The sequence below is a fragment of the Typopeltis vanoorti genome, chromosome 22 (assembly GCF_054136105.1).
Source record: "Typopeltis vanoorti isolate ZY-2024b chromosome 22, IOZ_Tvanoo_1.0, whole genome shotgun sequence".
Lineage (NCBI taxonomy): Eukaryota > Metazoa > Arthropoda > Arachnida > Uropygi > Thelyphonidae > Typopeltis > Typopeltis vanoorti.
In genome coordinates this window covers 10,260,808-10,277,500 of record NC_143570.1, presented here as the reverse complement: position 1 = coordinate 10,277,500, position 16,693 = coordinate 10,260,808, and the positions used below count along the sequence as shown (strand labels likewise).

General features: G+C 36.2%; 1 protein-coding gene across 5 annotated transcripts in view; it reads left to right on the top strand.

The window, feature by feature from the left end:
* The window catches only part of Stat92E (Signal transducer and transcription activator Stat92E), a 477,065-nt gene that overhangs the window by 319,486 nt on the left and 140,886 nt on the right, over nt 1-16,693 (top strand). For 4 of the 5 annotated variants that reach the window (XM_090412268.1, XM_090412266.1, XM_090412267.1 and 1 more), the window contains one exon: nt 14,098-14,269. In XM_090412268.1, coding sequence (XP_090268394.1) covers nt 14,098-14,269 — 172 coding nt within the window. The remainder of the gene's footprint in view (nt 1-14,097; nt 14,270-16,693) is intronic. The other variant, XM_090412269.1, reaches the window with a different exon arrangement.

Genomic DNA, 16,693 nt, shown 5'->3' with positions numbered 1-16,693 from the left:
TCAGCTCAGAATTATGTGGTCTTTATATCAGAACTCTTAAGATTTTGACATCACAGAGATCCCAGAACAACATTACTTCTTAACTTGTCTAATTTTAATATTTGAAGGGAAAAAAAAAGTAAAGAAATTTAAGAAGTTTTTGTTCCTTTTATGTTTGTTCTTATTTGTAGGCAGAGTTCTGTGCATGCAATTCTCTGTAACCTGCTGTGATGTAGAATACCCTGTGTAGGTTTCATATTAACAACAGTAAAAATTGAAATAATTCAATGAGCAGTAGCAAACAAGCATTTAATTTTATGTATTACAAAATTTCTTAAATTTGTAAAGGAAGAACAATGGGAAATTTCAGTTCTAGATTATAACCATATGCCATAACAGTGGTTATTTATTTTAGAATAAGTTGCCTTTGTACTAGGTTTAAAACTCAAAATTATAAAAAGATGTATTTTGACTAGATTTCAAACTAGCATACTTAGATCACAACTACTTACATGCAATGTGTAAAATAGTTCAAATTGTAACAGACAAAAGATTTAACATACTAATTTGACACTCTAAATTGTATAAAAGACGTTATCACAGTTGTTGTGTTGAAGTTGATCTTAACATGACTATTTTCTAAATTTTTGGCACTTAATGCAGCCATCCTTTTTAAGGTTAGGAGAGTGCTTAGCAAAATTGTTATTGTTATCAAGTCATTCTGTCAGATAACTGCGCTATTCAAGAAAGCACTTGTAAGAAAAAAGAAATACTCTCAGTTTACGAGTCTCTGATAAGACTGCATTTGGATTACTATACTTAGATATGGTCACCTTGGTTCTGAGAAGATGGTTGAGGAGAGTTAGAGGCAGGTGATCAAGATGGTAACTGGCCTGTGGAACTGCTCATATGAGAAAAGATTAAAAGAATGTGGACTTCAAAGTTTGAGGAGTAAATGGAGGAGAAGATACAATACAAAAACATATAAGTTAGTAATGAGAAACTTAAGAGTGTTATATACAAGTGAGACTTGGCAGTTTTTGGCTGGTGTGTGCAGAACTCATGGCTAATTCCACAAACTGGCTAAGTGTGTGGAATAGCTTGCTATTAGATGGTGCAAGTGTTTTCAAGGAGAGGCATGACAGTATTATAATTTAAGTAATATTTAAGTAATAATAAAAAAATTTAAGTATTATAATTAAATGGCCCTCCCTGTAAGTCCTTGGATTCCCCAGAGGAGTATATTATTATTATTATTATTATATCACAAGTTATGAGTAAGTGAGTGACCCTTCTTCTGAGTCATTGGATTTCCTGACAGTGCATTCATAATAATAATTACAGCACTTGTTATCTGTTGCATTTATGTTTCCTGGTGTTTTTCCTTTACACAGTGCAGATGTTTTGTGATGTTATTATCATCAGGTAACCAAAAACTTGTGTGGTTTTTCATAATAAAAATTAAACAACTGCAGAAATTTTCATAAAATGTTTTATTTATTAAAATTAAGTACCTTCACAATCTAAAATTCTTTCCCAATGAGATATAAGTTTGTAAATTCCACTTTTATAGAAGGTTTTGCCTTAGAAGTAATAAATCTAGCATCCTCCACTTCAATCTCTGTTTTATTGCGGAACTATCCATTTTACAAGTGATCATCTAGTACCAAAAAAAAAAAAACGATAATCGCTTGGAGAAATGTCAGGAGAATATGGAGGATGAGGGAGTATCTCCCATCCTAAAGCACAAATCTTCTTGCAGGTAAGTTTTGCAGTATGAGCCTTTTCATTGTCCTGTAAGTACTCCATTTTGATTAACTAGTCCTGGCTGTTTCTGAAGTAACACATCCTGCACGTGCTTGAGTTGCAGCGAGTAGATCTTGACAATAATTGTTTGGCCTGCAGTGAGAAACTCATAGTGGATAATACCGCCTCCAGTCCACCATACACAAAGCATAGTCTTCTGGGGATGAAGCTGTGCATTTGAAGTGTTAGGTACTGGATCGTTTGGTGACAACCAATGATAAGTTCACTTCCTGTTAGAATACAAGATTCATTTTTCATCACAAGTGAACAAGTAATCCAAAAATGACTCTTTTTTATGACATGAAAGAAGTGAAGGCAAATTGATGGCCTTTGAAGTTTATTGCCATCTGATAATGCATGTGGGACCCATTTGCTTAGCTTCCATGATTTTCCAAGTTGATGAAAGTGTAAACGAATTGTTTCACCACTCACATTAAACATTTGTGAAAGTTCTTGACATGTTAATCTTGAACTATTTTCAACAGTTTAATATAATTCTTCATTATCAATAATGGAGGATCTTCCCAAACATGGGGCATCTTCAAGTGATTCATCACCAGAAACATTTTTTAAACGATTTCTGCACAATATGTTCTGCTACCTACCTACCGCATCTTTTCCAAATGCCACACATTTCTTATGGGATGCTTCTGAAATCTTCGAACCGAGTTTAAATTCGTAAAGCAAACAAGCTTGAATTACACCAAGTTCAAAATGACATTTTAAAAGGGTTCAGAGTCACAGAAAAAGAGTACACACCAAATTAGAGCACACCAATTGACTGACACATATCTGTGCCTTATGATGCACATAAAATTTACACTCTGCAAACTGCTACAAAATAAAAGAAGTTATTGCAGCAAACTCTACAGAAAACTGCACATACTTTTTTGGTTACCTGATATTATTATTGTGCAGGCATCTATGAGTGCAGGTTTCATCGTGGGAGGCACAAACTATCAACCCAGTATCGTTCAGACTTCTCCTTGAAACCATTAACAGACAAAGGACTTGCAACTGACTCAGACAACTCATTCTATTCATTCACCACTCTCCAAGCAAAAAATCTAGTCCTCATGCTAACCACACTCTTACTCAACTTCTAGAGACAACCTCTTATTCTGACCTCTCTAGCTAAGTGCTGAAACATTTTACCTGCATCAATCCTATAAAATCCTTTAAGTAACTTTAATGTTTCTATCATATCCTCTCTTTTTCGCCTATCAACCAATGTCTCAATCCATACATCCATAATCTATCTTCATAGGAATGTGTCACATATACCACTTACCATCTTGGTTATTTGCCTCTGGATCCTCTCAACCACTTTCTTATTTCAGCCAAGAAACTCAGGTGACCAGACCTCAGCACAGTAATCCAGATATACTCATATCAAGACTTTATAAAGGGAATGATAACTCCCTTATATCTGTTTGTTAGTGTATTCTTCAGTAACCAAAATAATCATGTGAGCTAATCTGGCTACTTTAGAAATGTGCCATCTAAACTTCAACTCTTTCTACTGCTACCCCTAAAATCCCTGGCTTCATTTATTTTCTAGGGTACAGTACCCTCAGTGTGATAAGATATAGCCTGCTCAGCTAATTTCTTCTCATTTTGCCTTCCTTACCATGCTAGTCACCTTTCTTTCCTGATCCTTGTACTGTTCATGAGTTAGCTGGTCATCTTTCTCTCTACATACCCTCCACAACATTTTCTTTTTTTTGCAGCTCATTCTTAATGATACTACTCATCCATCTAACTTTTACCCAATTTACCCTCCTGACCTTGGGTATACAGTGTGATGTTGCCTCCTCCACCCTTGCAGATTTTTATGTTGTGGTACTGCTTCAAGCTGCTTCCTAAGTGATTCATAATCATCTTTCTTGTAGTTCCCCACATACCCCCTTCTTTACTGGAATTTCCATATGTTTTGCCACCTCCCAAGTCAAGACCACATAATCACTTTCCCTAATTGGAGGCAATATATCCAGCCACCTTAGTTATAAACAGGTCATCTTATCATATAACAAGATCCAACCCTTTTGTTTCTTGAGTATCCTCCATCATATTCTGCTTCAAGCAATTATCTCTCAGTAAATGTATAAATTCCATTTCCTTTCTGCCATGTGATCTTTCCTCCTTTCAGTCTTTGTCTCCAAAGTTTGAAGTCTCCCATAATAATTACTCGACTTGCACTTATTATACTAATCTGCTGATGTTTGTTTTCCACATCATCCCTGGCCTATAGCAGTAATCAATTTCATATTTTGGTCCTGTTGGCCTCAATCCCACACCAGATTGACTCTAAAGAACTACCATCTGTTTGATTGACTTCTACTCTTGTTGGCTGCAGTTCTTCTGCTATCATCAGCAGTTCCCTATCCCTTGTCCCATACACTCTTCTATCCTCCCTGAAAAGACTAAATCCATCACATTTTATCGCTGTAACTATGTCATCTGCTGTTGGCCAAGTCTCACTAATGCCCTAACTTTTAATGAGGTTTCACTAACCAGTGCCAAAAATCTCCTCCCTCTTATTCTTTATTCCTCTGGCATTAGTATATAGAAACTGTAGCATCCCCTTAGGCTCCCAATGACTTCTAGTACCCCATTCGATATTGTTGCCTGAGAGACTCAATTCTATATTCTACTTCCTCATCCCCAAGAAACCCATGCAACAAGACCTCAGCACACATTCATTTGCTTCATGAGTGCCTTCACACACACACCTGCATCTGACCTAGTTTCTTTACTTTTCCTTACTTTGTGCTTCCACATGCTCAGTGAACAAAGCTCTCTCTATGCACCAATTTCGAATCTATTTAAGTGCAGTCCATCAGCATTTTACAAATCTTTTCTTCCATGAAACTCAGGCCATAGGTCCACAAACTGTACATCATTCCTTCTGCACAACCTGCATAATGATTCATTATCTATCATTGCTCTCCTTCTCAGTTTGCATCTATCATAGTGTGGCAGCAGACTTACAAACCTCACTCCCTCACTCTTCTTTTTCACTTCTACCAATAAATCTTTCATATCCTCTCTCATACAATGCTTCTCACCTTTCAGGTTATTGGTTCCAGCAAAAACAATTCTTTCATCTTCCCTTTCTGCTTTCTGACAGCATTACTAATATTATTAATTTTTGCACCTGGGAAACAAGATTTTGTAGTGCTTTTGTGAAGTACTCCCCTTATCATAAAATTGCCATAAAAATTATCTGTTTACACTCTTTTGTTTATTCTTGGAATTTTCTTTTTTAGCTTCAGACTTCTTGCTTTTTTCTGTTCTTAGTTCAACTAATCTCTTACTGTTTCTGCAGCCTTTCAATCTCACAATTTGTCCTGTGAAGGACTATATACAAGCATACTGTTTCTTTATTCAGGTCTTCTTATTCTCCTGAACTTTCCCTACTGCACTTTCAGTATTATTATTGATATTTACATTTTCTGGTCTTCTGTCAATACTCTTGTATCACACACAGAGTGAAATATCTGTTTGTTAATTAATGTTCAACTAATTATTTAATCCTTTACAGTAATTATGTGTTTTTCTATTTCTGCCTTTCTAACTTACATATATGGTCTTGCAATAGTTCAGGTGCCATGCAGTTAACATACAGCCATCTGCTTTTAGTGAAACAGCTGATATCATAGTGTGCATAACCATTATTTTGATAATAGCATATTGCAGTGGCTCCAAAGAACTTTTGTTTTGTCACATAGTATTTTTAATGTTGATCTTAAAAATAACTACCAATTTTTATCACCTTCCAAGTTTCATTGAATCAGAATTAAAATATAAAAATACTAATTTAATGACTTAATAAACAACTTTTTGTGTCTGGATCTATGATACGAATGTGATTATTAGCATTATAAATGAATAATTAGTCTACACAAATAGTTCAGACTTTAAGCAAAGAAATTTTGCCAAGTAGTGCTGCTTCAAAACATATAAATAAATTATATGAGAATACCATAGAAACAGAACTGGAAACATACCCTTTGCTAACATAGAAACTGCATGGAACCAGGGAAGAACAATAGTCAAAAACACAGCCATCAAGATTCTAGGCACTGCCATTAAACCGCATAACAATTGGATCACCCCTGAAATCTTAAAACTCCTAGAAGAAAAAAAGAGAGGCTAAAAACACATTAAATCAGAATCGTTCCGAAGAAAGCAGACAACACTATAAAAGGCTAAAAAATAAAACTTGGAGGGTGATAAAAATTGGCTGTTATTTTTAAGATCAACATTAAAAATTCTATGTGACAAAACAAAAGTTGTTTGATGGAATGTGCAAAGTGTCAAAGGAACCATGGTTAAAAGTAAAACAATGTGAGAAAGCAGATAAATAGCATGATACTAAAACTGTTTGCAAATTAATAAAAGATCTAACCAAAGAATATAATATCGCCTTAAAAATGAAAGATTTGATGAAAAATGAAGGAAATATGAAAAACAGGATTGTAGTCATATATCAGCAATGATTTTCATTGCCTAATATGTTGTTTATGATTTATCCATTCCAGTTATTCATAATAATCAGAATGGATAGATTATCAATGTGGATATTAGGATTTAATAATTTTTTATAAAAGTGATTAAATCCTTATATCAACACTGAAAATATTAAGATTAGTGCTTGGAAAGAAGTCAACAGACACTCTCAAAGGCAAGGTGTATCGTGATGTATAATGAGTCACGTGTTTGTAGCAGGTATAAATTGGAGGCATATGATCTTCCCAAGTCAGTGCAACTATGTCCGGGTGAAACAGCTGCGAGAAAAGACTGATGGAATTTGAAAGAGGCATTGTGATAGGATGCCATATAGCAGGCCTATCTGCTCAGCAAACTGTTGACAAGTTGGGCCATCCCAGGTCAATACTCAGCAATACCATACTGAGATGGAAGTGCAGGGAGTCAACTGCAAGTGCTATCTGCAGTGTACGATCCACCACATTCACCCAACGTGACCATAGGGTGCTGCGAAGGATAATATGTAAAAATTGCCATTTGTTGGTGGACACGTTGAATGCAGAGTTCCATGCATTGACTGGAACACAAAACTGCATTAAAACATTCAGAACCAATGCTCACAATATGGGTGTTCATGATAGGACTCCACATTATTATTATTATTATTACGTAACACCTCCAGGGAGTCCAAAGACTCATTGAGGGAAGGCACATACTCTACAACTCTCCGTCTCTACCACTCCACCAACTGCAGCTACCTCCATCTACACCAATGCCATCTACCGCTGACCATTAGTATTTTCACAGAAAATCACAGACATCCATGCCCAATGCGGAATTCGAACCCGCAGCCTTTTGGCCGGAGAGCAGATATGCTAACCACTCGGCCAACCAAGACGGCCACATTACCAGAACTAAAATGCAACGTTCTCTTCAGTGGAATGTGGAAGCTTGAAAAGCTGTGCAATGGATTGATGAATCATATTACAATCTCTACCGAGCAGAAGGGTGAATGTGATGTGATGGATGCCCGGTGAGCATGGTGAGTCTCGGACCTTTGTTTGTGGTGCCATGAACATTGAATTCCGAGAGGTAACTGAGCATTCTTGACAATGCAACGTGTCGTACATTGGGGTATTTCTCAGGAACTGACCAGTGGTGATGCCCTACAACAGTCCAGAACCTTATTACATGTCTATAAGAAGAATCGTCCAAAATTCCAATTAATTGCTGTCATACACCTGTGGAAAGTATACCTCATAGTATTGCTGCAGTCATTGCATCAAAACAGGTCCCACATCTTATTTAGGTGGGTGCTATGACTGTTCCTCATGCTATGGTGTCCATTGATTTCTTTCCAAGCAATGTACCTAGTCAAGCCATAAAGACTGTTACAACTTAAACAGCATTTAAACCTTTAATCTATTAGTAAATCATTTACAGCTTCAGCATATACAACCCACATGCATAACATGCATGTAGCAGCACTCAGTGTTTGAAATGTACCCCTTTTGCCTTCACGCACACCCAAAGTTTGTTGAGGCCACATATCGATGGCAACACACAACATCCATCAGAAACACTGCTACTGCTCACTCCAAATCCACCCTCAGTCTGGTGATTCTGGGGGGTCATATCTTGCAGGCTACTCTCAAGCTCAGACCACAGTTTGAAGTCCAATGGATTCAGATCCAGACTTCTAGATGGCCAATCAGATGGTAATATGTTGTGGTCAGGCACATTCATCTCCAACCACTGGAACGTCCACTACCTATGTAAAACATGGTGTTGTTCACAGGTTCCAGCATAGTGTCTTGATAAACTTTGGTGGAGGTTTTGAGCCCTTTCTTGCAGAAATACCACTTGACACAACACCCTCACCAAATTTTTTGTTCGGTGACCCATATATAGGGAATAGTAATAGCATTACTATAATCTGTATGTTGAGAAGAATGTGAGATGACAGGAGGAACAGCTTTATATTTTGGCATTGTAACCATTGAACAGGATGGTACAATGAATAAAGGAGAATTCAGCTGTTAGGAAAACCTGGTTGGAACTGAGGTTGAAAGTTCTGTTAACAAGGATTTTTATGATACCATATTTTTTTTGGGGGGGGGGGGGACTGATAGGTTAGAAATGTGTCTTCCCATATGGGTAGTTTTCTGTAATCCGAAAAAAAGCCATTGAGAAGATGTGTGATTAAAGTATCTAGTAGTAAAGTATATGGATTCTAGGATGCTGGCTGTTGAAGTGGAGAAGTATAGTGTGTCTGATCCATGTGGCCAAATGGAGAACACATCATCAGTGTATCCTAGCCAGATAGAAGATTTGAGAATGCAGTATCAGGGGCATGTTTTTTTCAAAATGCTCCATATAAAAATTGAAGGAAAAGAGAGAGAGCCCATGTGTGTATCCCTATCTGTTTATATATGGTGTCCTTCCAAGTGAAGTAATTGGCGTGGATGACAAAATTGAAGATAATGTTCCAGGTTCTTGTAACATGTATATTATAGATAAATTCAGTGATCTGCCAACATCCACCACAACTATGATCAGCCAGGTCTAGCTGACCATGCCTTAAATACCTTGCATAGAATAAGATGGGGGGGGGGGGGGGGGCTTTGTACTGTGACTGCAGCAAATACAACTTGAAAGGCTCTCTGTTATTCTTTTGCAATACCTTTTATAAAAGCAGAAAATTAAACACTTGATCAACAGATATAACTAGGGCATGTTGAAATTGCATGATCATTGCTATGGAGTTTGCCAGCTTACTCTCCTTCCCACAGAAAACAGCTTGCTCTGTATCCAAAAAAAAAGGTATTTTTGAGATTGCCTGTGATTGTCTTTGCAAATAGACAATGACAGTAATTAAAAGACAATATTTAGAGTTTTTGGTGGTTATACTTATCTGTGAGAGTTTATTGGGTTTTCACATCAGATTTTTTTTTTTTTTTTTTAAAAAAAAAAGCAAATATTTTATTAGCAGTATTTTGCCTTCTGTTAGAAGTGCTTTCAGGATTGAAATCTCAGGGTTGTGTCCTAATGTCCTGTTTAGCTTTTTGAGTTCAAATGGGTGATCCATTTTTGTTTGTGGAGACAGCAGCATACCAAATCTTTTGCAATTTTTTTGTAGCCAGATTCGTTTAAATTAATTGATTAAAGTAGCATATCCTGATTTCAGAATGGCATTTCTCTTCTGAAGCGGGGTTATTTTTAAGGTAGTGGTTTTCCCCTCTGTTTTACTGTATAAAACAGAAGGGAAAATCATGATGTGCATATCAGGCACATCATGATATGCTAATCCACTTTTTCCATATTGACTTATATTATCTAATTTTCTTGATTATCTCTTCATTTCTTAAAAAAGAAAAAAAAAAACTTACCAAAGTGCAACAAGTGAAAGGACTTTGTTTTTGAAAAGCTTCAGTAAATTCCAAATATAAACCAGTAGGTAAACTGGTATCTTTTACCTTATCTCCTAAAATTGAAAATAAACACCCAAAATTACAGTACCCCCCCCCCCCCCCCCCCCCACACACACACTGCAGTTTCAATTACCTGCAGTCAACCCCGGCCCGGAAATATTAAATGGAAAATTCCAGAAATAAACGTGTGTTTTAAAGTGTGCACCATTCTGTGATAGCTTGATGAAATCTTGTGCCATCCCACCTGTGACGCGAATCATCCCTTTATCTAGCATATCCACCCTGTTAATGCTACCCACCCATTAGTCATTTAGTAGCTGTCTTGGTTATCAGATTGATTGTTAGTATCGCAGTGCTTCTGTTCAATTAACCCTTACAGTATTTTACTTCTTAATATCCCCAAAGTGTAAGTTTGCTGGCAATTCGGTTATGCCAAAGAGAAGTCACAAGGTGCTTCCTTTAATTGAAAAGGTGAAAGCTTTTGAATTAATAAGAAAAGAAAAAAAAAATTGTATGCTGAGGTTGCTAAGATCTATGGTAAGAACAAATCTTCTATCCTTGAAATTGTGAAGAAGAAGGAAAAAGAAATTTGTGCTAGTTTTGCTATCACAGCTCAAGAAGCTGCAAATGTTTTGACCACAGTGTGTGATAAGTACTGCAGTACTTATGGGAAAAGGCATTAAATTTATGGGTGGAAGACATGAACAGAAAACATGTTCCGTTTGACAGCAACATATTGTGCCAGAAAGCTTTGAGCTTATAAAAGACTTCAGCAAGGGAACCCCTGAAACAAATGACACCAAGCCATTTACTGGAAGTAAGGGATGATTACACAGATTCAGGAATAGGTTTGGAGCCTGGAAAATATAAAAATTACTGGAGAGACTGCATCTGTAGTGAAGAAGCTGCTGCCATATTTCTGGCAGAGGAGTTGAAGAAGTTGATTAAAGAGTGATGATACCATCCAAAATAAGTCTTCAATTGTGATAAAACTGTGCTCTTCTGGAAGAAGATGCCCAATAGAACTTACATTCATAAAAGTGCAAAGGAGGCACCAGGGCATTAAACATGGAAGGACAGATTAACTCTGGTGCTATGTGGCTATGCTGCAGGACATATGATAAAACCAGGCATAGTGTACAGAGCAAAGAATCCACACGCTCTCAAAAACAAAAACATCAGCCTGTGTTCTGGCAACATAATCAGAAAGTGGGGATGACAGCCATTTGTTGTTTAAGGAATGGTTCCACCAATGCCTCATCCCAGAAGTGAAAAAAATACTTGGAAGAAGAAGGGTTAGAATTTATAAAGTCCTATTAATAATTGACAATGTACCTGGCCATCCTGAATCTGTTTGCTCTGAGAATGAAAATGTTGAGGTTGTATTTTTAGCTTCAAATACAACCTCATTGCTTCAGTCCCTTGACCAAGGCATCATTTGGTTTCTCAAGGCCACATACACCTGCCTTGTATTTAATCGCATTTGATCAACAGTTGATGCAGATCTTAATCTAGAGATGATGCGGTGCATGAAATCATTCACTATTGCTGACTAACATTGATCAAAGCTGTAATGGATGAATTAAAACCAGAAACAGTAAATGCCTGCTGGAAGAACTTATGGAATGAAGTTGTGAATGATTTTAAATGCTCCCTGGGGATCGATGGAGAAGTTGGGAAAATCCTTCACGCAGCAAGACAGATTGGCAGAGAAGGATTTGCCGACATGCTTGATGAAGAAGTGGAAGGGAAAAAAAATATTGAAGGCCATCAAGAAGTGTTAACAAATGAGGAATTGGAAGAACTTGTTGAGTTATTTACAGAGGAAGATGAAAAAGAAGAAAGTGGAGCAGAACTAGCAAAGTGGACATTACTGAAATTTGCCAAAGTGTTTCGAATTGCACATACATTAAAGGACAAAATTATGGAATATGATCCTCAGATGGAATGCAGCATTAAAGTTACCCATATGATCACTGAAGGATTACCTCTGCAGCAACACTTTGAGTTAAATAGAAAGAGATAACTCCCAATTACAATGTTCTTCCAAAAGGTTTTGGCAAAAAACCTTCAACTGTTGAAGATCTCCAACCATCAACATCATCATGTCTCAGTGATCCTCCTCCTGACATATTGTTAGAAGGTCAATAGTATCTTAACGCTACATCATTCATCTTGTCATGTAGGCATTGTATCATCTCACATCATCAAAAGAAGAAGAGGGGTGAGTACAATACAATAAGATATATTTTTTGTGCATGTGGGGGGGGGGCACATTCATATAACTTTTATGGCACTATTGTTCTATTTTATTGCTGTAGTTTTTTCGTTAATCTCTTACTATGCCTAATTTATAAATTAAACTTTATCATAGGTTTGTATGTATGTGTAGGAAAAAAACATTGTATGTGTGTGTATATATATATATATATATAGGATTTGGTACTACCCACGATTTCAGGTATCTTGTATGTGGGATGAACATTTCCCCTGTGGATAAGAAGGGACCACTGTACATATTTATGAATCAGGGCAGAAAAAGTGTCAAGCTTACTATGTGCTTGGCACCTTTTATGCAGTAAAATATATATATCCAAACAAACATCACTTCAGAAATGAAAGTGTATTCTGTAAATTACCGTGTCATAGTATTAAAATCTAGAAACAGATCTACAGCGAGTTTTCATGATTACTAGTCTATTGACAGAGTTCAGATTCTCATGACTTTGGGATAGACCAGTAACCGTGATGAATAGTCAACTCTTGCTATAGCAAACTCCTAAGGACCCATGGCAGAGTTTATTATAATGGGAAGTTGGCTCTGTTGATTTTCTTTAAAGTAGCTTGATGCAGTTTGATTTCACCAGACTTGCTGGTGGTAATCATTTGTTATACTACGTTCACTATAACTGTGTTTGCTATGGTGAGAGTTAACTGTAGTAGTGTAATCTTAATTATGTTGGACTAGTATATACCTTGTATATCCCTTGACAGCATATATCACAAAATGATAATGACCAGTGTATACTTTCCAGGTTATAATGATTAATTTTTTTTAAATGATAGCATAAAAAAAATATTTTCTTGTTTCTATGTGCTAGGAGCCTTGTTCAAACATACAGTTGCTATTTCATTTATTTTAGTTTGAATTTGCTTGCTATACTGTGCTTTTGTGAACTTCTAGTTCATTTCCCTGTTATTCCCTTAAGAAACTACTAACATAAAAAATGACAGATAAGATCATCAGCAATGAAATTTCACAGTTGAACAGTTGTTTTTATATTGTCTAATGATCTTCTAAATCATAGCAAATAAAATTTTATATAAATTGTCTCACATTATATTTTACTATGTAATTCTGCTTCTTTCTCTCTCTCAAGAATGATGCAAAACAGAGATGTGTATATTGCATAAATTTTTCATTCTGCGCACACACAGGGTTGTTTAAATGTTAAAAAAAAAAGAAATCCAGATAACACTTCTCAGTTTATTTTTGCTGTTTGATATCTAATATAATATACTACTTGTAGGTCCTACCTGCTATCATTAGTCAGTACAGAAATGTCACTTGACTGTGAACCATGACAATGATCTAAATCTAAAATCCGTTCACACTTGCAGAACTTTATTTTATTATTTTTATTTTATTTATCTTTATTTTATATATATATATAGCTGCATCTCATGAATCATATTCATATGATTGTGATATTATAACATGAGAAATAAGATTCACTGTTTAGTCAAAATTATTAATGTATCTGCTATTACATATACCAAAAATTATCAGTTGTGGAAACAGTGCAGAAACAACAGGAGTATCATCTTTAAATAAGATTATTTTAATGTTGTATAGTGCATCATATTTGCATTTTTATGATAGGGAATCACATAGTTCAAGACCTCAATCCATTATTCTCAAAGAATAAATGAAGATTTTATGATCTTTATATGCAAGGTCTTCTAGTATCGTTTATTTTTGTGATTTAAAAAAAAAATCCTGGTTTCTGGAGTTCTTTTTTTAAGCATTTTTCTACAGTTTTTCTCAAGTAATTTTAGTATTATTATATGAACTGTAGTTCAAATCCTTTCTGAATTTCTATATTAAATATCTCTGATGTGTTCTCATCCTTGAGGGAGAGATATGCTTTGAATAGTATCAGTTAACATGACCTGTAGAATAGAAAACAACTTTACCATTCATGACATTTGCAGCAACAGCATTCTTACAGCAAATTCTTGCTGACTTTTATGGAAGTTTTGCAGACTATCCTTTTTGGATTCTTCCTCAGCAAACAAACTGCTGTTGTCTTTACTGTGCCCCTTGCTAAACACAACTAACACCTCCCCTAGCACTAACCCATCCCCCTACACATGACTCCATCCATAGGTGTATAGCTTGCCTGGCTCCTCCTCTCATCAGGGCCGAGTTCCATTCCAAGTCCCGGAGAAGGTGAAGTGGATCGAAATGGCAGAGGTGCTGAGTACGAAGTTTAAAGCAGCCACTGGCAGAGAACTATCAGATGATAATCTTCACTTCCTGGCTGGGAAAGCATTTCGAAGTAAGTAAATACTTTTCATTGATTTTTTTTTTTTTTGATTTTTTTAAAATTATCTTTATTTTTATTGATTTTTGTTGACCTTCCTGTGAAATTATTATATGATTACTACACCAGATGCTTCAGAAATCATTAGTCTGCTTCCCACAAATGCTCATCCAAATGCAGACTGAATCATTGCATATGTTGCATGCATGCAGCGAATTTACATTGCATTTGTATGTATTAGGTGTTTTAAGTCATAGGAAGTAAAATATGCAAAATCTGAGTTCAGAATGATAAAAACATTAGATAAAAGTCGAGAGACTATGAAAATGTGCAAAATACAATGCTCGTCAAGTGCTTACCAAAATAGTTATATTTTCACGTTGATTCAAACTGAACATCTGCAAACCTGAGAGAAGTTCTATCAGCTTAGAAATTAAATGTTCTTCAATGATGTATTAGTTTGACCAGTATATGTGAATTAAATCTATCTATATGTTCACTGGGCATCCACAGATGCTGTATGGTCATTCCGATGCTTGATGTGATACACCAGGCCTCGCCATGTAGTCCTGTTGTTTGCTTTTCTGGAGGATCACCTCTCTGAAGATCAGTCACTCCATCCATCTCATTGATGGTCTACCCCTTCCTCTTTTTCCATAAACTTTACCTTCTATTACTGTTCTGAGAAGTCCCCCTTCCATCCTTTCAATGTGTCCAAGATATTTTAACTTTTTTCTGTCATCCTTAAGGAGCCTTAAAGTTCTAATGATCTTTTCTAACACCCATTCATTTGTATGCTTTTCAGTATATGATATTCTCAACAGCCCTCAGTAACACCACATCTCAAAAGCAGATATCCCTTCTTATCTGACTTCTTTAGGTTCCAAGTCTCACATCCATAAGTCGCTGTTGGAAAAACAACTGCATCCAAAATCCTTAACTTTGTTTCCATGCAGATAGATCTATTTTTGCATATTTTAGACAGGTCTCTGACTTGTTTTAGCCATTCCTAACCTTTTTATGATGTTCTTCTGAACAGCAATTCTTCACATTAATAATGGATCCCAGGTACTTGCTGACTTGCTCAATTCTTTCTCCATTAAGGTACACTTGTTTCTCAAGAGCTTCTCTGTTTGTGTTTCCTTTGAGAACCATAATCTTTGTCTTGCTAGGATTGAGTTGAAGTCCTCTGTTATTACTGATCTTGTTAACTTTGTTAGGAATTAGTCCTAGTTCTTCCATGTCATTACAAAGGAGTACTGTATCATCAGCATACCTCAGATTACTGATCAATCTACCTCCTACCCTAATTCATGTGTTGAGCTTATCCAGTGCTTCACGCATGATGTCCTCCGCATATATACTAAACAAGTGAGGAGAAAGTGAACATCCTTACCTAACTCCTTTTCTAACTTGAAGCCAGTCAGTCATTTCAACACCTGTTCTTACCATGGCTTCTTGCTCCCTGTACCAGTTGGCTATCAATCTCATAGTTTGTTGAGAAAAAACCCATTATTTTCATGACTTTCCTTAGTTTCACATGCTCAACACAGTCAAAAGCTTTAGGATAGTCTAAGAAACACATTACCAGAGGGAGTCTGAATTCTTTATATTTTTCTATGATCTGTCTAAGGCAAATGATCTGATTTCTGGTGCCCTTACCTTTCTTAAAACCTGCTTGTTCCTCGGGCATCTCTGCCTCAACTTTGGTCTCAATCCTATTTACCATGATTTTCAATAAAATTTTGCTTGCATGAGATATTAAACTAATAGTTCTATAGTTCTTGCATGCCGTCATATCACCTTTCTTATGTAGTGGTATGAAAACCAACTTCTTCCAGTCTCCAGGCCATGATCCTGTCTCCCATATCCTTGTAATCAAACTATGAAACACTCTTATCCCTCCATCCTCTGTAGCTTTAATTAACTTTGCTGGGATTTCATCTGCAACTGGGGGCTTTTTGCTGTTAAGCTGCTTAACTGCTCTTTCAACTTCATGCCTAAGTGGAGGAGGTTCCAAATCAAAATTTTCGTGATGAGAGGACTGTACACTTCCTCACAGTATTCTTTCCATCTGTTTTTTATTTCCAATTCTTCATCCCTGTCCTTGATGACGTTCAATTTTGGCTTAAACTTGTGCTTAGTCACAAACTAAATAAAACATCCTTTTATAATTGTGCCTCCTCATTTGGAAATCTATCTCTTTCACATTTATTATTATAGAACTTTTCCTTGTCCTGCTTGATGGCTCTTCTGACTTCTCTATGTAATCTCTTATATTCTTCAGTCCCTGTGTCTCTTTTTTTTTCCCAACTGCCTTCTTTTGATTAGTTCCCATGTTGAATCTGATATCCATGGGTCTCTTGGTCTTCTTATTGGGCCGAGATACTTCTTTGTGCTATCCTGTATTATCACCTTGACTCCTTCCCAATGCATTTC